Source organism: Malurus melanocephalus, unplaced genomic scaffold, assembly GCF_030028575.1.
Source record: "Malurus melanocephalus ecotype Western Australia unplaced genomic scaffold, MMel_1.1 scaffold_94, whole genome shotgun sequence".
Classification (NCBI taxonomy): Eukaryota; Metazoa; Chordata; class Aves; order Passeriformes; family Maluridae; genus Malurus; species Malurus melanocephalus.
Window position 1 is genome coordinate 481,699 of NW_026623326.1, and position 23,709 is coordinate 505,407.

Below are 23,709 nucleotides of genomic sequence, written 5' to 3' on the forward strand. Positions count from 1 at the left end.
ATAGTTGTCCCAGATCAAAGGGCTTGTACTGTTCCCTGGTCACAAGTTTTTTAGAACAGGCTACAGCACCAAGTACACTTCCTGCTCATAACTCAATACCCAGTGATTATTCATGGACCTTCTTCTGGGGAGAGTTTGTCTGGTTCAGAGGAAATAGGCCATGATTACAGGAGCCTGGCAGGCAGGTGCTTCCTGCGATACCTACAAAAACTCTGAATCTGACAAATTGAACAATCAGCCAAACACAAGATTGATGCTAAATATTAGACTTATTGTTCTCTAGCCTTTTTGAGCAGCCAGGCTGGCTGAAGGTATCTTGATTTAAAGATATGACTGTACAAACGGTCCACTGGTGGTTTGGAGCATGAATTGATGTGGAGAAAATTACTGTGCTGGAAAGTAATTGAAAACTTTCCAGCAAGCAGCAGCTTTGTGTGCCTGTGAAAGCCACTTGCTGTTTGAATAAATTAGGTTGTTACTGTACCTATGTCTTCCCTTGTCAGAGGTGCCCTGGAGTAATGAAGAGAAGGTGGCTCTGCCACTGTGGTCTTGGGAGAGAAGACAAAGGTGCTACAAGCTGTTGCTTTTTGCATGTGAGGTGAATGGGGCTTGAAGGCTCATAGATGAGATCTGTCATGACAGCATAAGAGAAATCTTCCTCCAGCWGCTGCTCTGCTCAGGCATCCATCTCTGTGAAAAACAAACGGCAAACTAAAAGCAATGCCTCGTGCTCTTGCTGGCTGCTCAGTGCATATTTTGGGGAACAGTTAATTGTCCAGCGAYTAGAAAGAGCTGGATGGAATTCCACCTCACCTGAGGGAGCCAGGCTGCTGCCCTCAGAATCATTTTGACAGCTATTGCTCGCTACAGAGCTCAGCTGTGTGAGGCCATGCTCATGTCTTGGGTACCCTCCAGATGACACAAATCTTCCCATTTCCTCAAGGACAAAATGCAGCACTAAAATGCTGGATGGTACAGAGCAAAATACAGCCAATGGGCATGTGTCACTGGTGTCTGTCTCAGTGCCCAGAGCAGTGCAACAAGCCCTGGCAGCTGTGGCCAGAGGACAAAGCACTGGGCACAGTTTGAGGCTTGCTCAGGTGCTGGGTCAGGCAGTGTGACTTTACAAGACTAGAGCTACCTTTGTGGAGGTGGCTTCTGTCTGCCTTCATTGGTGCCTTTTGATGCTGGTTGATCTCTGGAGGAAGACACAAATGCACATGTGTGAATCCTCCTGTGAAATAAATGCCTGTAACAAAAACATTTTGTTGGTAGTGAATAATACTGATTGGATTTGTCTTTACCCTGTGCGTCTGAAAGAACATTTGCAGGCTGTCCTCCCAGATCTATGGACCAAAATTTAGGCTCCTTTAATTTAGCCTCCAGGCTGAAATCTGGCCTTTGCTATGTAAGTCACAGCATGACATTTTGCAAAGCAGCAGTCAGTGGTAATGTCAGGCTGAAAAGGTTAAACCCTGTTTGCCTTTTTACCATTGTTCAGCTTCGAGTCATTTCCCTGCTGAGCAACTGAGAGAGAGGCTGGACCTTATGGGGGAGTTCTTTGTGACCTCAGTTCTGGTTCTCATGTCTGGTGCACTGGGGCCTGACCTGCCCAGGCAGGACAGCAGCCAGAGCAAAAGGATTTGTGCCAGTCTGTTGTTGCCCAGTGAGAATCTGAGTAACAGGTTTGTACCATTCTCCCAGGCTCATTTGSAGTAGCCCTGGTTTCTGTTCAGGGGACCCACAGAGCAGACATAGGCACACTGTTCATCTGAATGCCACTCATTAAGTGAAATACAYACTCCAGAACACAAATACTTAAAAAAATACCCACCTAAAGTAATTGAAACATAATTATTAAACCTTTTATGTTACTCTACAGTACAATGTAAATTGTTCCTTTCAATTAAATTTTGAAATACACTAGATTACATCATTTAAATAATTGGAAACTCTTAAATTTACTATCAGTGGTAGCAGAGCTGTATTTACATATACTTCTGAGATATTTCAGATGCAGCATTATGTTCCAGTCCCTAAGTCAGTTGAATAATAGACTTTCACTGGGGGTGTGCTGCTCTTCCACAGGTTCTACACATATGTGGGGGTGTATGTGTCAGAGAGCAAGAACTCCTTTTATTCATGTTTACTCTTTTTTTTTTTCTTTTTTTTTCGCTGTGTGCATGCAGTGAATCTGAGCAAATTGGTATCTACTTGATTCAGATTAAAGATGAAAGGCCTTCCTTTTTAAACAAGTGTTTTGACTGAATATACAGAGGTGAATAATGAAACAAGTCCTTAGGAGTAGTGGTGGAAAACATAATTTTCTCCAGCTTTCATCCTCTGTTGCATAATACTGCACCTAATTTTGCTGAGTACCCTGACTTTACCTAATGCTGATGAAATATAGTCAATAGTGGAAACCTCTCTCATTGACTGGCTTTCAACACGATCCATGCAATGGCAAGCATCATATATCATTCTCCTGCAGTGCAATATTAACAAGTTAAACTATTATCCTTCAGTGATCTGCTCCTCGAGGGAAGCCCATCTCTGTATGTACATGAGCCACAAACTGCTGTGAGTCCAGAGGCTGGAGACCTGCATCAGGCTGTGGTGTTTGCTTCCAGTGCTGTTGAGAGTCTTTGGGGACCAGGCTCCTCCCTGTGTTGTCCATGGAGCAAGTTCAGGCCACTGGGGCTCTTGATGTCTTTTCATGTGGCACTGGTCAAACCAAGCCTGCCCRTGCAGGACTCAGGGCCTGGTGTGAGGAGTGCTGATCATGATGTTGGGCAGTGCGTTCCGCCGCTTCTTCCAAGAGCCCAGCTCCCTGGAGTAGCGCCTGATCTGCCGGAACCAGTGGTGAGTCCGTGCCCGGTCGCTGTCCCGGAACACAAAGGCCTCCCTCCTGATCTCAATGAGTTCAAAGGTGTCGTCGCAGTCAGGATCAGTGGAAACGATGCAATTACTCAGCCTCAAGGGCTCCCTGAGCAAATGGAACTTCCCATTATTTTTGTCTCTAATGAGTACCAGCACCGCATCCTTCACAGGCCCTGGCTCGGCTGATTCCAGGCTGGACTCGGACACACGCTTCATGTTCACCAGGAGGAGGACCTGCATGTTCTGGAACTTYAAGGTCTTGCTGCCTTTCTTCACCCACTGGCCGTCGGGGGGCTGGGCCAGCTGCAGAGACCCCTCCATCACAAACCGCGTTTCCTCCCGCAGCCAGCCGACAGTTTTGAGGGCAGTTTCTCTCATCTCAATGTTGATGACTTCCCTCTTCTTTTTGCTGTCCTGGCGAAAGGAGCGGAGGGTCCACGTGTTCCCCTCCTGCTTGGTTTTCATGTTGATGTGCTCCAGGTGGGACTCGATGCGGCTCTTGGCCTCCCGCAGGCTGCCGTGGTCTGGGTGGTACTCGGTGGTGGCCTTGATGATTCTGCTCAGCAGCAGGGGGTACTTGGTGACCCTTTGCAAAGGGGCCATCAGGAAGGACCTCAAGTTCATCCGCCGCAGGGCTGTGTTGTCATTCTGGGAGACATTGAGGAATATTCTGCAGGGATTAAGGAAGATGGGATGAAATGGTGGTTGTTCTGCCAGCAGATGCTGCTATCCTAAATGCAAATGAAACTGACAGTTGCTGGRCACTACAGCCCCTCCCAGCTTTAGCAACCTTGTGAATTCTTTCTTCTCAAAGACTAACAACCATCTCAGCAGCTGTGCTGTGCTCAGCTGCAGAATCCTGATGAGGTGCCTGGGACACTTGCAYATAACATCCTAACAGTCTTCTATTAAATCATAAAATAGCAAGGTGGTGACCTTCTCTGGTACCCACTGATGTACATACAAGGCAGATGCATCAGTTCATATCAGATTGCTTTAGCACCTTTTGTCATTTGATTACAAACAAGAATTTGGCTGAGCAATGGAAAGAGAAATGACTTGCCTGACGTTGGCCAATAGACCAAGGCTAGGAATGGGAACTAAATTCAAGTCATGTGTGCCATGAAGTGGATTTCTGCAGCAGAAATCCAACCTGGGCTCCAGCATGCASACTGAGAGCTGTTCTCAACTGTGCATGATTTAGTGACAGTTCAGTGCAGTGGTCAGTGGGCAGACACTGCTGCCACAAAACACAGTGTACAGCTGGGGACCAACTGGTTGTCTTGGTGGAGATATCAAGGACTAAATTTTTTTTGAGAATTACTGTCCTCACCCCAAGAGGGAGCAGTGATAACTGAAGAACATTAGCATCGAACTTCAATCTACTTGGGCTGGTGAAGGCTTTGCCCTCAGCCTGGTGCCTTTCTGTCCCCAAAGCCTGGATGAMTTTGCTCATCCCCTTTCTCACCTGAGCAACTCCTTCTCCTTCTCCAGTGCATTGAGCATATTCACAGAGGAGGACTGCTGAAGACAGTAGGTCTGGAAGGCTGGCAGCATGTTCACGAACTCCAGGAATATTTCTCCAATGCATACAGTCATCAGGTCATCATCTCCCTGCAAGTACGCAATAGAACCCTGCTCGGTTAGCTCAGAAGAGGYACAGGAATCACTGCCTGGGGAGGGGAGGAAAGTTGGTCTAACTGCTTGCTCTTCCACACACAAAGAGCTTCTCTTCTCCTGTGGGCTCAGCCAATTCACCAGAGCAAGGGCTCAAAGGCCAGAGTGAGCCTCCTCGTCAAGAGGGTGTATTATGGCCCCAGAGTCATGTTTCCGAATCTCTGCCCTCTAATCACTGTGCTGGTGGGGCAGGAAAGCTCCTTGTGTGAGGCAGGGGGCATCAGTAGAAGCTGATGAGCAGAGCTGTAGAGCAGGGAGMAGCCTGCACTGCCTCGCCCCACAAACAGCCTGGAGCCAAGCGGCAGTCAACTGCAAGCCAAGGCAAACACAGCCAAGCCAGCATGATGCCAGCCAGCTCAGGGCTGCAAGAGCACAGCCTGAGAGACAGAGCAAGCTGAGCKCTGTGCCCCATGGTCACATTCTTACCAGCATCCAAGATAACCGGCCTAAAGCTAACTTTGGTAATGGGACTATTCAGACCTGTTAATGGGATAAATGAGTAAGACTGCTCATGTCAGTGGCATCACCACAGCACAGAGAATCCAGCAGCTGTGACYTGGTACAGGGCTACTGAAATCAGAATAACTGAGGCAGCAAGGGATGAGACAGCTGATAGCTGAYCATAACCCAGGAGTCCTACCTCCTGTTCCTCTATTCCATTTATGCTGCCCCAGTAACAGAAAACCCATTCCAGTCAGCCCAGTCTGGACTCTTTAGAGGGCAGACACAGCATCATACCTGGTCAAAGGCCTGATCAATCTCTTCCTGAAGTATCTCCAGGAAGTTCTCATTCAGGTCAATGAGCTCCTGGATGTTGCTGAAGATGCCCTGGAGCTGGTCCTGGCTCAGCAGCCCAGCTGCCTGCATGGGGAGGTAGAACTCCTCTTTGATGATGCGCAGGTCCTCTCCATAGCTGGCCTCTGTGTTGACAAACTCCAGCACAGACTCCTTGCGCTCCGTCCTGCGCTTGCGGCACTTCTCGCAGAGGTCAGCCCGCCTCTGGTTGCAGTTCTGAACATCTGTCTCCACCGGGAGGTCCCTTTCCCCACAGTCGGTGCAGGGACGGTGGGCTTCCCAGGCCTGCAGGGAGCTCAGCGTTTCAGATGCCCTGGTCCTCCATTTCCTGGCTGGCATCTGGCCAATGCCACTATCTGCCCTCTCCACATCCRCTGACTTGGTCCGGGTGGCCTCGGTGGGATCCAGGTCATCCCGGGCATCATTCACTCCAACAATCCCGCTGTCTGTGCTCAGACTGCTGACATTGCTCCAGTGATGTCTGGAGCGGAGGGAGCCCCGTGGGGTGCGTCGGGTCTCATCAAAGCTGCCACCATGGCCAAGGTTGGCTTTTGCTACCACTGGACCTGAGAACAGACACAAATCATTACAGGCACTGCCAGCCACACAGAGCTCACCTGAGGAACTCGTGCTGGCACAGCCATGAATGGTGGGAACAGTGGAGGGACAGGCTGGACCTGGTGCTGCAGAACTATGAGCTGTCTCCTCATCCTCTTTTGCTGCTGAGACTGGTGAGAGTCAGAATTAAACAGCTCCCAGGTGAAGCCTGGGACCTGTCATCTCTGCACTGCCCACACCTGTGAATTCATTTGGGCTGCCCCTCTTCCCTCAGATCACAGATGTCCCTGCCATCTACCAGCCAGGGACAGAACCGAGTAGRTCCTGATTTCCTGCATGCCTGGGTAAAACCCCAAATGCTTCCCTCCCCTAGTTTGCAGAGTTACTCCACATTTAGAGCACAGCAAGGCTCAGCATGTGGCCCACGAGCCCCCTGAGCGTGCAGTGTGTGTACCATARTCTCGCTCCTGCCGGCGCTTCTGCGCGTGCTGTCGCGCTGCAGCCGCGATCTTCAGCTCCAGCTGCTTCCTCTTCACCGAGTCTGTTGGCATSGGGTCACTGAAGTGCGGCCGCAGCCGGCACTCCCGCTGGGCCTTGGCACCATCCGTGCTCTCATGGACGATGTCGGAGCTGGATCGGCGGCAGCCAGGACTGGGGGTCTGCAAGAAAGGCAAGAAAGGGTTTGGAGCAAGGCTGTGGTGAAAGCAGTATCTGGTTTTACAGACACTGGACTTTAGTTGTCAAAGGAAAAAAGGAAACTCATCAGCAGTGGACTTGTAACATAGCTTTACTACTTGATCATTAAGAAATCTGTAGGGTCCCTCTGTGTTGCTCAGTCCTAACAAGCAAGCAACCCTCTCCCTTTGCTGCAGCGTAGCTCTGAGTACAGTGGTTTCAAGGTGGTGGGATGATGGCTGTCAAACAACCATGAAGAAGTCAACAGCACAGCCCTGGCTACRGTCTGTGCTCAGGGCTCTGAGCTCACTTGCCACTGCTCTGTGAAGATTCCTGCAGTCAGGAACTCCAGCCTCTGTGCCCCACCTGCAGGAGCAGGGTGTCCAAGGGGGCGCCAGGAGGGAATGCGTCTGAACCCTCAGACACACTGGAAGCCATGAAGGGGTTATTGCTGAAATGCCTGCATGAAATGCAGTGGCACATAGGCAGGGGCAAAGAAACCTCACTCCTGTTTAATTAAGGGTAATAAAAAAAGCTTCTAATGCTTCTAACAGAGTTTAATCATTCATGGTAATTGATGTCAGATTGCCATCTCCCACCCTGTCCAGTTCCTACAATGAAGGGATCCTTCAGAGCTTCTAACAAGGAAAAAATCCTAAAAACAGGCRTGAGGGGAATTCCTCTCCCTTACATTCCCTGCAGCTGGAGTGTCACTGGATGTCTCATTGCTTGGTTTGTCCTCCCAGGTTTCTGTTGCCATGGACATCGCTGTGGGCTGCTGGCTGTCCTCCAGAGGTGGGAGATCAGCTTCCCTCAGATCACACCGCCCCTTGGAGGGGGATTTGGCAGCAGTCTCAGCATTGCAGCTGCAAGGGAAGAAGCAGACTCCATTGAACATCACGGACGCAGTTCTCTCGCCGTTCCTGACACAGATGAGACTGAGCAGCAAGCCCRGGTTCAAACAACGATCTGCAACAGTTCAGAGAAAGTGCAGGCAGGGGTCGTGACTGGCCAGCACGGATGGCTGTGCGTGTGTTTCAGGGGCTCTAAATACTGCTCAGTTAGGGCGGTGCAAATTGGGTAACTGCACTCATGCCAGCATCAGTCTGGGTTATCAAGTCTCGGGTGTTCACAGGGCATTTTTGTGTCCATAAAACATGAGGCTCTCCATGGGGACCAGAAACACTCCTTTCTAAGTAGGCTACATCCATATTTGCTGCTATTTAAGGAGATGTTGCCAACACAGAAACCATATTGCTCATCTGGAAGAAAATCACCTGYTATAAACCATAATACTTTGAAGGGATTAGAGGATTAAAAGAGCTTTCCCTCTGTTTTTCATCTCATATGATCCCAAACCCACTGAAATCACTGGAAAGATACTATCTGCTTTCAGGGAACTCAGGATCAGGTCTTTYGGTGCACTTAAGAGACCTGAAAATATTGGCAGTGTCTGTTGCTCTCACTTGGCAGTTCTGGGATATCTCTATTCACGGCTGTCCAGTGCTAACAAGGGCCTGGCCTGGGTGACACAGGCAGCCTGACCAACCCCACGTTCACCCTCTGCAGRCAACATCACTCTCCAGACAGACACAGTCTGCAAAACCACTGACTTGACAGAGTAGTTGACAGGCTGTCGTTTGTGATACTATTTGTGATACATTTTTTTAACAGACTCTCTAAGGCATCTTATTTCCATGCATAATGAAGTCTGTTATGAAGAAAAATTATATTTTTTATTTTGAGTTTACTTAATTTTTATGAACTTGGATTTCTTTAAAAAGAAAGGTTGTGAGGACAGGATATRGATGCTTGTATATACAGGAAGCCAGTGTCTGGAACATATTTCAGKTTATGCATGTATTTTATGCTTAACAAAAATCTCCTATGAGAAAAATCTGCTTCTTCTTAAAGGATTCACTTGTGAACTTATGCTGGTAGGTCATACTGCTAATGTGCAGTTCCAACAGTGTCAGCTACAAGCAAACACTTGAGACAGATGGGCATTCTGCTTGCAGTGAATGACAGTTGGCTCCAATAACAAACCATCAGCCAATACTGAAATCGCTGAAGAGGGAACAAATCTCCCAGAACACAAACTGGCTCTGTTGTCAGGCCAGAAAAAGTTGGTTTGCATCTCTCCAGCTCATGCTTTTTCATCTTCCTTAATTTGTTTCCAGGTCCCTGCTGACACAACTAGTTAAAAAGAGTTTAGCCGTGGCTGTGCAGCAACGGCAACAGTGCCAACAGCAGGCTCCTGGTGCTTGCTTTTTGCTGTCCCACTCCAGGTCTCCACTCCCCAGCCTGCAGAAAGGGACACCAACATCACTGCTGTCACAGAGCAGTCTGTAGCACTTACACAGTAGCAGTAAGAGCAGCACAGGCACACAGCAAGGCTGTGGTCCTACCATGGTACTGGCCTGGCCTTGTCCAGCAGGAGAGGTTCCTGTCTCCTTTCTCCTTCCTGTCCCCAGCCATGCTTGGGGTACCACTTCCCTAAGTGTGTGTAACTGTCTTTGTGGCCTTATTCTGAAATCAGTTTTGGAATTACATGRGTTTAAAAACCCTCCCTCATGTATTCTCAGACAGATAATTTCCTCCATGTTTCACTGAGTTGGGTAAAATACGAACAGTTCAGCTGGGCAAACCCATGGGAGGGAAGGCACAGGTTAAGGAGCAAGAGGATGTCCCACTGTTAAAAACCACCCTTTCCAAAAGCTGCTCCAGCTCAAACAGCTCCAGGTTGAAATACGCTGAAAAGGGACCAYATGCTGGGGCACAGAGAGGCAATGGGGTATGTCCAAGGTTAGTAGCAGAGCTCATAATTGGAATATTATCTTCTTGATCACACCACCTCCCACCAGACAGAACATACTCTCAGGAGAGATGCTGAGCTTTCGTTTGTMATTTTCACAGTGCTTTAAGATCATCCACTTAAATATGGGAAGCACTCCAGAGTATTACTGCTCCTCTAAGTGAAGCTGACAGCAGCTYTCTGCTGATAGGGTCTACAGACCAGATGCCACCACTTACTGTGGTTTCCATAGCCCAAAAGGGGTATTTTAAAAAACCTCCAGACATGATCTGCAGTGAGAATAAGAGCCAGTACTACCCAGAGAGCTGAGCTAAGGAAACATGACTGAAGATTGAGAAATTCAACCCACCCCATGGCTGGTCAAYTGGTAAAAAACTGGTCAGAGGTAAAAAGGCAATGATGCAGAGCCCACATTGTGTGGAAGGAGATTTCTTCATCCCTGGTTTGACTACTCTATTTCTTATTGTGATTAGATCTCTCCTGCTCAATGTACTGGTCATGTGGTGTTGGGGCAAGTGCTGCTCCACACACCACCAACATGATCACAGGGATGTGGGCAAAACAGGGAGGATACAAGTTTTGTGGAACCACATCCTAGGGCTGCTCCTTTAACCTTTGCCTCCATCTTAGGAGGAAGAGGGGACACTGCCAAGAAAACAGAATATTGCCCCTTTCTCCAGTCCCCTCCTCCTGRCAGAAATCTGTGCTGCCAACAGGTTCACATCATTGCCTTGCATGTCCTTATCCTGAACAATTTGCTACTTAAACAATATCAGAAAGCGGAAAGCTTTACAGGATTTCCCCCTAGATGTCAACATCCCTCCCCAGCCAGGATTACAACCTAAATTAAGGGTATCCAGTGACCCATGAGGGGGCTAAAGCCACCATAATTATGAGATTGAAAATCAAATCTTCACTGACAAAATATTAAGTCAGTTGAATGAATCTTAAGTAATTGACTATGAATTACTAGGGAGACAACTTACAGACAAAACTGCTTTGTAAAACTGACACTTACACAGAAGCACTAGAAAGAGAAGACAATTTTAGCTATTTTTTCCTGTGATGCTCCATCACAACATTTCTATCAAAGGCTTGCTTAGTTCAGTATCGGTGGAAATGGGACCAAATCCCCAGCTTTCAGCTCATTTCATTTGAGACTTAGAAAAAATGGGGCCTGGATGTCAGTGATCGTAATTTAGCACCCAAAATGCAGACAAAAGTCTCCCACCTCTGCAGTGAAAATTAKTTGGAGTTGTGAATATTCAGGGACATTGAAGTCTCAGGTGAAAATAATGGAAAAATGAGAAATTTCCAAACAAAGGAAACTGAAGYTTCCTAATAACCAGTGCTTTGGCATAACCATTATGATTTATTGTTATTACTCTGGAAAATAATAAGGCCAGGGTGGTTCCTTCACATATAAAACTACCTCTCTAACACTGGAACCAYTGTGATTCACATTTTTAAATCAACTGTCATTTTGGTATTAACAAGATTGCTTCATAGATTTTAACAAATCCAACTAGGGAGACTGAATATATTCACAGAAACAAAAACTACTGTGGATATTAAAAGCACAGAAACCACACTGCAACCATAAGGGCCCTGGGCAGGAAGTGTTTGGAGGCTGGGAAAGTAGTGGAAAGGAAGATCATATGCACTCCCCATTTCCTGTACTTTGCTCTGCATGCAGCTCAGGCTCCAGATAGCAGGGAAACCCTTGATCTGCACAGAGACAGCTGTTCTTACACCCTTACTGCTTGTGCCATTCTGTGTATTTCATTTCACATTCATGACAAAAATAGTCCAATCCATGTACAAGTTATGGTTGTACACCATAACTTTTTCATCTATCTCTTCATTGGGTTTTCGTACTCTAGAAGAAAAGCACAAAAGCTGAGCTGAACAGCTGAGGAAAGCACTGAGGGCTCTGACACCACCCACTTCTCTTTGGATTATAAAGTTGCACTAGTATTTCTGCTGTCACTCTGCCTTCARCTCCATGAAAGTTCTTTCAGACGACTCTAATTCCTGTGCAGAAATCACTATTATCTCCTCTAAAATGTGAGTCCAGTCTCAGCTCATGCATTCCAGAAATAACAAGACAGCATACAAAGYTGATGCCCTGAAATGCCTTGGCATTTCATGCCTCCATCTGTGGATCGCAGAATCAGTCAGGAACCAAATCTAATACAATTTGTGGCAAATCCAACCAGGCAAGTCAAGTGCGTGGAAACAAACCACTCCACCAACATTTGCTCCCCCTTTTCCCACCAGCCTTATCTCATGATAAGTTTACAATGCTAACTACTTCAAATTCTTAGCTCTAGGACTTTGCTGATTCCTACCAAGCCACCATGCAAAGAAAGTGATCCCCGTTTCTTTGACAGGAGAGAAGGTAACAGGACTGTRTCCAAAATAGAGAAAGCAGTCATCRTGAACATCTTACCMAGAGAAGGGGGAAAACCCTGGAGGGAGAAGATGGACGAAGGCTATACACAAGCATTTCCTCTGGCTGCTTACACTGAGCTGGCAGAAAGACARTATTTACAAGTACTTTTACACTTGCTGCCTGTGCAGATCTCCAAGAGTAGGTTAAAAACTCATAGCAGCCATCCTGCCCTTGTGTGCCTGTTCAYTACATGCACTTGCTGCTGCATGTCACACTATCTAAATTCATGTCCTGCAGTGGTGGGGCAGACTCTACATCTTTCTTCAAAGGAATCATATTAGTACTTTGTATCCTTTGGCTGTCTTCTACTTTTAATAGATGCTTAAAAAAAAAAAAAAGGCATTTTGACAATTTAATACAGAAATAAAATGGGTGGGAAACTGGGTGTCAGAACTACTAATGACTGTTGTCTTTACAAGATTAAGGTGCATGAAAAGGTAAAGTCTAGATGGAAATGCTTTTTGATGTTTAATCCCACACAAGGTGGAGTTTAAGCTGAACAGCTTAAAGACACGTCCATGTGGCTATCAGAGACTCCAAGATGAAAGGCTCTGCCAACAGCGCATTTATGCTACAGGAATTAAATGTACATATCAGGAAAAAGACTGGATCATTAACAAGGGAACTGCTTTCAGGTGACCCCATGGAGCATGTTACCTTTTCTTAATAAGTTCCAAGGCTGAACCTATGAATTCATCCTTCATTTTTTGTAGCTTAGCTCCGTAGCTGGATAAGTCTGTGGCTTCTAACAGCAGCGATGAACAGCAAGAGGACTGGGCTTCAGAAGCCARTGACTGCCCTGCAAGGTGGAGGACATCATTTAATTGTCTTGTCTCTCCTTTCTGCTGCTCATCACTGAAGATCTCCTGCCCAGCACTGTGTATTGCTCCTGCCTGTAGAGGTGATCGTGGAATAGGGCTGGAACAAATAGGGACTGGTGATGTATCTGGGATGGAGGTCTGCAAGGTTCTGTCYTTCACCTCAGGATTGCTCATCTTGAAACCATCCCATATAGCTGGGTTTTGGTAAAAGCCAGCAGAGGTGTGGTTTTCATGGAATACATCATCATCCTCCTCTGCCGTGACAGTGGGTTCATTCACAGCTTTGGTCCCTAAAGCTTCTGGACAGACATTCTTACTGTTTTCCTCCTCCAGCGTCTGGTTTGCAGGCAGACTCTTTTTCAAGCAATCTGCTGGCCCACTGCTGCTGTCAGATGAATTCCCCTCCTTACTTCTCATTTGCTTGAACTCCTCAAAGGTGGGTATGTAGAGCCTCCCTTTGCAGCAGCCTTTCTTGCTCTGTCCCAATGTCATTTTGCCATCTGTTTCCCCACTGTGTTGTTCTAGGGTCTCTGCTGTTCTGGATTTGCCCATCTCATGGCTTTCCCCAGAATTCTGAAGGGGCAAATTGGGGGAGCTATTCTGCCTTCGGAGCTGAAGCCTCCTCTGAGCCTCTTGCTTGATGTCTTCTGGACTGATGATCCTGTGTGCAAAGCACAGTCCYTGTCCCGCTGTGAGGCTGTGCCCGAGAGCAGTGTGTTCCACCAGAACCGTGCAGCAGTTCACAGCACAGCCGTTCTTGCACTGCCGGCACACCCGGCATTCAAAGAATTCCCGAGCCATCAGCTCAGGCAGGGCCGCCTGTGGGCGCAYTGGCTTACAGGGCTCGGCCACCTTACTGCTGTGCAGCCTCAGCTTCTCCTTCAGCTCTTTTTTGGCATCTCCGTGTAGGGCTCTTTCCTCCGCAGAAAGGAAGAGCCACTGAGGCACTTTGGCAAAGGGAGGGAGGAGCACATTCTGTGCAGATCGAGATGTCTGTTTAGCACGGAGAGAAAGGTTCCTCAGGGAGTCCGACGTGCTCTGTTCTGGGGCCACACCCACACAGCCTTCTGTCCACTGACTGGTGCCTCTRTAGCGAAAGATGATCTCGTTATCCAGGCTCCGGCACTGAGAATACAGCCCGCAGTCAGCAACTGTTGCCCAGTGAAGGTTCTCCACACTCCGATACATCCGGTTTTCCACAGGACTGGCCAAAGGTGCCTTGCCTGTGTGGCAGGCAAGAGTGTGGAAGTCCCCAGAAAATACATGAGTGTCTAGGTTCTTTAGTGGATGCATGCTGCTAACCGAAAAATCCTTTAAGCCATGTTGTGCACAGAGCTGATTATTTTGGCAGCTCGAGATCACCCGGCAGTGTTCCTGTCTCTCATCAACACTGATGTATGTCATAGCAAATGCACATGGAGGCTCTAGGACAGTGGCGTCTAGGGGGACAGGAGGGAGCTGGGGTGTCGCTTAGATGCCAGTCAATGTCCACAGACCACAGACAGCAAAGTSTGCTGCTGGGCACTCACATAAGAGAGCTCTCACATGGGTGGAGTCGCCATGCGTAGAAGACCTGTGAATGGAAGGAAAGATGAGTTACTGAAGCAGCCTGGTGGTGATTTGCAGGATGCAACAGCAGGTCTGCTTCCAGGGAATCCAGCATCCACCACCACCAGCAGCTTGTGTATGAGCAGAGCTGCATAACTGAGTAATGAGCTGTGGGGCTTGGGGCAGGGAATCTTTTTCTTCTCTAGCCAAGCCAACAGTTGCCTTACACTACCCGTATGAATTTGGAGAATTTCATCCTAGCTACCCTCAACAATTCCCTCACAATAACATTACTTAACTCCAGAGACAAATGTTTACAAGTGCTTGCTGCAGGCTCAGCTTACTCACACAGCAGCACTAAGGAGATGGCAGGTTTATAAAAGATATTGAGGTTCTTTCCCTCAAATGGGGTGCAGACAAGAGTGTATGGGTTAAGAGGGACACTGGGGGTGGAAAAAGATGAAATAACAGTAGGGTGTCCTGGAAGACTCAAGGAGCAAGGAGGAAGAAGAAGGCTGATAGGTGGCAGTTTTGTGCCTGACAGTCACACTGCAGCACCTTGTTGCTCTGATTCACCCTGAACACAGAAGACACATATGGTTTATTGACTGCATATGGTAGCCAAGCACTGCCAAGGCCCTTCCAGCACAGAGACAAAGGTACCTCACAGACATTCACAAGTGCAGCCTCCTGACTCCTGAGCCACAGGTTCAAATGATCATCCCCCTATGACAGCTCAGCGGAGRCCCTAAAAGAGAAAGGTGTGCTTTCCAAGGCTTCTCCTATGAGCTGTGTTCAGCACTGTAAGGCCCAGGGAATCCAAGTGACTAAATCACATATTCAGAGCAGAGAATTAAATCCCTAAATTCCATTTTGGGCCAGCAGGATGAAGGCTAAGAGGCTAAGTCCTTGCTGGAAGTGGATGGAGCCTCCTTACACTGAATGGAGAGACTAGATTTAAGGAATCAGGCCTCACRGACTTGCCAGCAGTCAAACAAGATATCAGTGTCTGCTACAGCCCAGTCCACTCCCTTCCTTGGCAATCAGAGGCAAAGGAAATGAGTGAGTGGCATATGTAAAGGAGAGTAAGATTGGGCAGGGGATATGGGGTTAGCCTGAGAGTCATAAGGGCAAGATAGAGCTGGGATGGTGGGGAATTAATCTCTAATAATAAGCCGGGCAAGAACCAACCAGTTTGAAAACACAGGAAGAGGTATTGGTAATGCAAGACAGGACCAGTTACAGCCCAGACTGTTTGTTCTGTAGTGCAGCTGGATTCCCCACATGTGGCCAACCATTCAGGCAGCACAGCCACCTTGATCAGGAGGGGAATGAAGAGGTTTTTTACTCCCTGAAGGTGACAACACTGCAGGCAGCTGACCATCTGATGCACCACCAGATGTCTTCTGTCAGAGGGCAAGTCTGAGGAGCTGCATTGCCTGGAAGCCAATYTTGCTAACACCAGGAGCTTGATTCATCCCTCACTTAGAGTGGCTCAAATTAGCATACTTTCCCTGCATTAATGAAATTAAGTCTAATCTAATCCCAGAGAGGGAAGGCAGAGCTGTTCCTGTGGCTCACCACTGAATGAAGAACATAATTTCCATCCTTCATAACTGCTAAAAATAAAATTTAAAACTAGCTCTCAAAGTGTGGCTSTTCCCCAAGATGTCACAGGCACTTCTCACCCGGTCTTCTCATGGTGGGACTGGAGTTCCCCCTTCTTCACAGCTCCAGAGGAGCCCACAGGTGACAGCAGAGAAACGTGAGGATCAGGACTTTTCTGTGATCATAGGTTATAACATAATCTGTCAAGAAAGAGAGAAGTATATGATGTGAGAGCCAGTCACTGAGCAGAGAGCAGGGCTGCTGGTAGTGCCGAAGGGCTCCTGTGAGAAAGTGCTGTTAATAAAAGATGCCATGCCCTGTCAGGTTGTCTGTGATCAGGTCACAGCCACAGGAGTAAAAGCCACCACGTACTTATGGCACTCTGCTTTCAGAACAAGAAGAAAGAGAAAACAGCCCTCACGGCAGTGAGAGCAGAGAATAAAGCTGCCCTTGCCCAAGCCAGGGAGTTACAGGTCTGAAGAAAAAGCAAGGCCCATATGAGGCAGGCTCCTGGGCTGGACACTGGCTTGGCAGGCTCTGCATGTGTGCAGGTGACAGCAAGGGGGCCAGAGAAGAAAGTGCACAGGCAGGGGCAGAAGCAGTAAGGAAAAGAGCAAGGAGGCAGAAGCACAGAAACAACAGGGTGGGATCTGTCTGGGGCTGCTCCATTAACCAAGAGATGGACAGCACTGAGAAGACAATTGACTTTTGTTCTCATGATTATCTTCAGGTGCAAGTTCACTGCCAGGACTCATAGAGCTGACCCCTCTTTGGGCTGCAGGTCAGCTACAGCATTGCCAGGTGTGGGTGGTCAGGGGCACTCTGTCCATGCCTGCTCAAGTACACAGCACAGGCCGTGCAGGGGGAGCTTGCATCCCTCCATTTCTCAAGGGAATGTCTCAAATCCTCCAGCAGGTGAGGGGCCCCCTCTGCCCTGCAGAATGGCAGAAGCCCATTCCCCCAGCAGCTGTGGAAGGTGCCAGTGCTCTTGAGCACTGCCAGGCAGCAGGGACCTGCTGCTGCTTTGTCAGGGCAGGATTTTCCAGAAAATGTGCATGGGATGGCAAAAGTCTTTTTCAGGGAAGGAGCAGCTGGAATAAACCTCCTGTGAGCACAGTGGGGCAGGCAGAGTGAGGGACGGAGAGTGGAGCCAGAGAGAGGTTTGCAGAGTGGAGGAGCCAGAGAAGACAGGGAACAGCCGGAGCTGGCTGTGAGACAGCAGGAGACAGAGACTTTCCAGAGGAGGCTGTGCAGAGTTTGCTGACACGTAGGCAGGCACCAAAATTTACTGGATTAAAAGCAGGAAGATGGGAATCTTTCCAAATAATTACTTTCATTATTTGTCACTCATCAGAGGTGAATTTTCTTTCTCTGAAGTGATTTTTTTTTTGTTTAAGAGAACACTTCAGACACAGGAAGTCCCTTTGATACTTCCAGGACAGCTCAGAGCGAAGGTGCACATGGATATAGCTCATATATCATGCAAGGGGGTCTGGTGCCCTGGTTGGAGTGAGAAGGAGCTTCAGAAATCACTAAGCTATGTTCCCCCAAATGCCTGCTGGGCAGCTGTGGGGCTCTCATRACAGCCACCTTGGGCAGCAGCACCTTCCTTCCCTGCCATTCCACTCTTGGAAGGATTGTCTCTTTCCTAGTGAACCCTTGTGATCTTGCCATTCCCCTGCGTCACTGCCCTGAGGGCTGTGCACAGCACATCAGGCAGCTAAGCTTAATTTCACTGAACATCCTGGGCAGCTGCTGCCCGAGTCATGACCTGGATGAGGGACTAGCAAAGGCACAGGGTCCTTCCCCCAATGCCCAGGGATCCTTGGAGCAGGAGAAAAGCAATGGTCTCTCTGAAATACCAGATAATTTGTACTTGGCCTGTAACCAGGAAACRCTGAGTGTTTCTCCCTCCTTCCCTTGTTCTTGTGCTCCATGGCACACAGCAACAGCATCACAGTTTCAGCTCAGATGCCTGCATTTGTCAGGCCATTGACACTGCACCATATAAAGCATGTGCCTATGCACTGAGCTATAACATGATCACAGCCTGTTGTAGGCAGTCTGCTGGAAGAGAGCACAAGATCGAGACAGAAAAAAACCCCAAACAATATGCTTTTGGTTGATRCGCTAGAGATGACCTTTGAGCACATACTTGCAGGCCCATGGTACATACAGAGTATTTGGCTAGTGTTATATGGTCACCAACAAGGAAACATTTGGAACCACAGCAACAGGAAAGTTTGTCCTCCCACCACCTCAGAGCTGTAAGTACATGCTGTGGCTACAGCAGGTCATCCCAGGTATTGACTAGCMAAGGTCACAGAAGTGTAAGGCAATGGAAGGATGGAAATGCTTTTTTCTTACACAGTGGCCCAACTGTGGGTCCTAATTCCCCCTCTMTGAAAGGTGCACAGCAGCCCTAATGTATCCTCTGCTCTCCTCCAGTTAGACTGAGTTGCCAGTTCTTTGTCCCTCCCCAGTGTATGTGAGCACTGTGGATTGATGCTATGCTCCTTCTTTTACCCCCCTAGGCACTTCCAGGCAGTCCTATCCACACTTACCCAAAGCTCAGGCTTTATTCTAGATCAGCAGTTCTCCAGGCCCATGCTCACTTATTCCAGACCAAATAGCAAAGAAGAGCTTAGTGTTGGCTGSTGCTGCAGCACATCATTGCTCCTCAATCATGCTGTCTGTGAAACATTTGGCTGTTCCCTGGCTCAGGGACTGAAAAACTTCTAGTRGTTATGAGCCTCATTCCTTAACTGAGCATAAGACTAAGACCAATGTATGCTCAGCTTACTTTCTACCATGTGATTCTGTTTAATCAACTTCTCCACTACTCTGATAAGTGCCTGCTTGGAGACTTGCCACTAACCTTAATTTTCCTCTAAAATCCACCCCCAAGAACTTATTTCTTGAGGATTAAAGCTTGAAGGATAAATTATTTCTTCCCAAACACATCAGAACTGTTCTGCCTGGCTGACCTTCCCAGCAAAGCACCAGACAATGTGTCAGGAGGATGAACAGGCAGGCACAGGATAAATAGCTCATTGCTGATTTAAAAGCACTGTAGAGAAGACCAGTCATGTTCAAGGACTCCAGCAATATCAGGACAAGGGATCACAGATCCTCACAAGGCCTCTGGAAAAGAGACCACCAAATCTGGCAGGGCTGAGCAGGTTTTTTGCTGCTGCTTTGCAGGGTTCACTGCAGCAAGCTTTGCTCTGTAGATTTGCCAAACATGGGCATTTGTTCCATGAAATGGTGGAAAGCAGCTTGCTATTATCTGGCCTCTCCTACTCAATCAGACATATCAAGTGAGACATTTTCCACTTGCCACATTTACATCATCTCAATCACAAGGAAACGACCTTCTGAGTCATGGCCATCACACCAAACTCCCGCTTCCAAGGGAGGGGAATAAGTGCAGATCCTTACTCCATCTTGAAATAAGAGATTACACAAACCTTCAGGTTTTATTCTATTGTCTCTGCATTAGGTTTTGCAAATTGCAGCACTGAACAGAGGCTGGTTTATTCTGGAGTACAATCTCCCTTTTATTTCACAGATYCAGCCAGCCAGAGGGATGTGAACAGCATGTTTCAAAGAGCTATACAAAGGATTTTAGCAAGCTATGATAGYGCTGTGAGTTTTGTGCTATCTGATACAGCAAACCTCATGGTCACAGCATGATCTGCCTACTGCCACGTCATGCACATCACTTCAGCTGCTTAGCAAACACCAGCACTCTCAAGGGAAAGAATGCCAGACGTTTTATTTTTTTTTTTTAATATTAAAGACTAACAAGAAAAAGAAAGGTGCCTTGGCTGCATTTGCTTTCTTAACTGTTCTCTTAACCAGAGCTGTGCTGCAGAAACTGGTTAATGAAGATAAGGTGACTGTAGTTATATTTCTTGGGTATTTTTCGGTGTGCTGTAGCAGCTGCAACAGGAGCACAGCTTATATAATGTCTGTTAATTGCAGCAGCAGTGGTACAGCCAACAGTAGTTATCTAAACCAGTACACTTTCCTGGGTTTCTTCTCCTTCCCAGGATAAATGGCTAACCATAACATTCCCTGATTTTACAGCATTATCACTGCTTTCATCGTCCACTTCATGGCATAAATCAGGATTGCTAACAAGAGGAACAGCTGCCAGATAGATTTCAAAACCAGGTAATAAAGGGAAAACAGTAACCTTTATAGTCTGCTCACTGTATTTATAAACCCTGTGTTCTCATCTCAAGCATAAGAAAGATGTCTCAGAGATAACTTGGCATGGGGAACCCCTGAAGACCCAGTGCAGGTTGAAAGGCTGCCGAGAGCACAGGCAATGGCCATAAATTCTACTGTGTTATGAGCTGCTTGCTTCACCATGTGATATTGTCTAACCATTTTGGTCCCTTCACATCTCTTTTCCTAATCCTTTTCAGGATTTTTTTTTTTTCTGCTTCCCCAACCCTTCCTCCATCCCACTGCATTCCACACAATACAACAACTTGTAAACAACTTGTCCAGAAAAACAATTGGCCTTGGCCACAGTCAGGGCTGGCTGGTCAGAGCAGCCCAAAGGGTACCAAGTGCCAGCCAGATGTGTCACAGAAGAATCTGTCCACAGTATSTGTTGATCACCATAGGAACATCCTGCTATGGATCAGCTCAGTTCCACCAGGGATAGTGTAAAAATCACCATAACTTCATGTGAGCTTCTATTTGGGCCAGACTGGCTCCAAAATAGTCTCAAGGCAGCAGAAAAGCKAATCTCAACATTTTATTGACTCATTTAAGTATTCTTTGCTCCCTTTCTGTGGGACTTTTAAGCTGTTTGGGAACTATTTTTATCGGCATAAAAGGTTTCACCTAAGAAGCCCTACTGCTCCACACACCTGTGCACTTGGCAGCAGTACCTGTGATGAATTTTTTGGCTGCTCTCTTAGTCTGAGCAGCTTCTCCTTCTTGTGTCACAGCATGACTTTCTCCTTGCGTTCCTTCTTCAAAAAGGCTGTGATGACATGATGCATCCAGCCTACCTCCAAGGGCAGTCAGTCCAGCACCCTGATTTCAGGTAGCATATTTTCAAGGTGACCTGTGTCCCTCTTGATTCCTTGCTTTGGGAAAGGATACCTCCTTTTGTCTCACCAATGCACCACTCAATCTCTTGGACAATATTGCTCCAACAGTCCTGCTGATGATGCAGCAGAGGAATTAGAGCTTGAGAGGATTAACATTCATCTTGCAGCAAAGGAAGGCTGAGTAGGTTGGTTCTGTAACAAATGCTCCTGGAGACACCACTGTGACACCCCCATCAAGTGTCCCAGCTGGAGTTGCTTGTCATCATCAGTTGTGAAGCATTCCAAGAGGTAGCAGCACCCACCATATGCCAAGCTTTCAGTGACTCAACACCCTGGTTGACCACAAATCTCATCGGGAAGACTCCCTCTCAGGAGGAAACAAGTTCCATTTGCAACAAAGTCCTCTCCTGGGACAGATCACCCACAGCACCTATGAACCTGCAGGGTACTGACAGTGTGTGTAACACTGTGAGTCGCTCTGCTCCCCTCTTACAGCTGGAGAAGGACTTCACAGGGTTATAACCAAGCAGAGACAGTGCTCACTCTTGAGTTAGCTGATGTTCAGGACTCAGATGCTTTTCCCTGACCTGTGCAGACACCATGAACCAAGCACTCCCATGCCTTTGSGTCATGTAGAGCAGAGCTTGCCCACCAGCCACCTTGGTCCTGGCATACACACATGGCACTCACACTGACCTCACAAGGAATAGACACAATCTGAGCACAGGCTCTGACCTTGCTCCACACCTGGCTCAGACACAGGCAGTTCTCAGAGACAAACTTGAGCCAGGAAAACCTATCCATCACCCTGTGAGATCTGGGAATTATAAAGCCATATGTCAGCTCACTTTACAACCTGGCATCTCCACTTCTCCTTCAAATTCCCACTCTGCATTAACATCAGCACTAACTGCAGAAAATGGCTGCAATACGGGAACAAGTGAATTTATTATTTCTTGGGATGCAGGGAGAAGAAAAGGTTAAAACTGTGACTTGAAGCTCTGTCCCAGGGAAGGGTCCAACATCAGTTATGATTTCCCAGTGCCAGCTCCARACCATTCTCCTCCAGGTCCCAGCTGTCAGAGGTGTGCCCCAGCCTAGCCCTGCTACTCTCAGTCCATGACTCACATGCCTTTGTGAGACAGCCCAGTATTACCAGCCCAGTGCTCTATCTCCAGCTGTGATCAGCAGCACATCCTTTTGGAAGGAGTGACACAGATGGAACATGTCTGCAGCTGAAAAATGATGAGGTGGGGAACTACACCTCAGATCATCTAAAACTGTCTTGATCCTCTCCGCATGTGTTTGAGGAAGGCAGAAGGGACAGTGCACAAAAAGCAGGGCACAGCTGAACATGAGAACTGAGAGGGAGAAGTAAACCAAGCCAGTAGCAGGAAAGGGCTGTCTGCTCCCTTACCCTTGCAGCATGCGAGGAGGATCAACAGAGCCTTCACCTAAGCACTCAGCTGAATCTTGTCATCTTTTGTGCATTGAAGACTGGCATTTCAACTCACAATTTTCAATCACTCTACAGTACGAAAGAGGTAAAAGGCCAAGTCACAYGGAAGGGAAAAATAAAATCAAGCCTTTTTTGTCATATTGTCATTTAACTATGATTTAATCTCATGATTTGCAGGGCCTGAGTCATGATGCTGGGAGGAAGGAGGTGTTGAGGACAGTGAGGGAGATGTATGATCTCATCCTATACCTTGCTTGGTTACATCCCAAAGCTGTCAGGCACTCTGGCATACTGGCATACTCAGGCACCTGCTGGCAGAGGCAGGTTTGCCATGAGGAAATGCAGATGAACAGCAGTGCCAGCAGTCCTGGCCAGGAGTGGATGGCCATGAGCAGTAACATTTCCTGTTCCTGTGGCCCTGGAGGCAYTCAGCAATGCTTCCACAGAAAACCAGGCACCACTGTGCCCACCACCTGGCTCAGCTGGGGAATGTATCCTCACAAGGTCCAGCATTATGTGTTGCCCACTGCCAGGCAGTGGGAGTCCTGACGGGAAGCTGGTACTGCTGGCCAGGCTCCACCCCTGCATCAGTCCCAAGGAACATCACAAACTCTTCCCCACCGACCAAGGAGAATTTATTTTTTTACAGATTTTTCAACTCCTCCCATGGGCCTCTCCAAACAACTCCCTCCCTTTCAGATGCTGATGCTTTTCAGCTGATTAAACTGTGGACCGGAGCATGAGCTGGGTGTAAATCAGTATTGCTTGTCAATGCTAATTTACACCTGCTGAGAATTTCCCTTCCTTCACCATTTAGCAGAATTATATGACATGTCTTTTATCTTTCCTCACAGTTTAGCCTGCCATTCCCCTTTCCTGGCCCCTGAGCCTCCTGCTTTGCTCTGAACTCCTGGGAGGTTTACAGGATAAGTTGCTTATTTGCATTGTAAAGTGTCTCTCAGAGCCACAACCCTGTGCAAACAAACCCAAGAGAGTCACATTTATCCCTACTTGTGTGACAAATCCAGCCCCATCTTTTCCTGGCAGCAGTTCACTAAGCACACACATCATAGAACTTGCTAAGGGAAGAAATATGGCACTTATTGCCATTACACAATGCAGGACTTCTCTGGGGAGATGYAGAGGATGGAGAATGAAAGGATTGATTCCACAGAGACCCTAAGCTCTTTCCTTTCTCATTGAAACTCATGGTGATGGCTCGCCACCCAGCTCAGCACCTTGTAGATTCTGACTGTCAATAGGCAGGATACCGTTAATGACTTCTTGTTGCTATGGTGATATTGATGGATAGTCCCTGGTGTTGGTGGGAATCCTGGGAAAGC

At 47.7% G+C, this 23,709-nt stretch overlaps 1 protein-coding gene across 2 annotated transcripts in view; it reads right to left on the reverse strand.

The window, feature by feature from the left end:
* Window positions 1-273: 273 nt before the first annotated feature.
* Window positions 274-23,709, reverse strand: part of LOC130574976 (uncharacterized) — a 46,019-nt gene continuing 22,583 nt past the window's right edge. For both annotated transcript variants that reach the window (XM_057368548.1, XM_057368547.1), the window contains exons 2-8: window positions 15,913-16,032; window positions 12,513-14,249; window positions 7,277-7,451; window positions 6,365-6,569; window positions 5,296-5,918; window positions 4,349-4,494; window positions 274-3,550 (exon numbers count right to left, since the gene is read on the reverse strand). In XM_057368548.1, the coding sequence (XP_057224531.1) occupies window positions 2,755-3,550; window positions 4,349-4,494; window positions 5,296-5,918; window positions 6,365-6,569; window positions 7,277-7,451; window positions 12,513-14,080 (3,513 nt within the window). In that variant the 5' untranslated portion in view covers window positions 14,081-14,249; window positions 15,913-16,032 and the 3' untranslated portion in view covers window positions 274-2,754. The remainder of the gene's footprint in view (window positions 3,551-4,348; window positions 4,495-5,295; window positions 5,919-6,364; window positions 6,570-7,276; window positions 7,452-12,512; window positions 14,250-15,912; window positions 16,033-23,709) is intronic.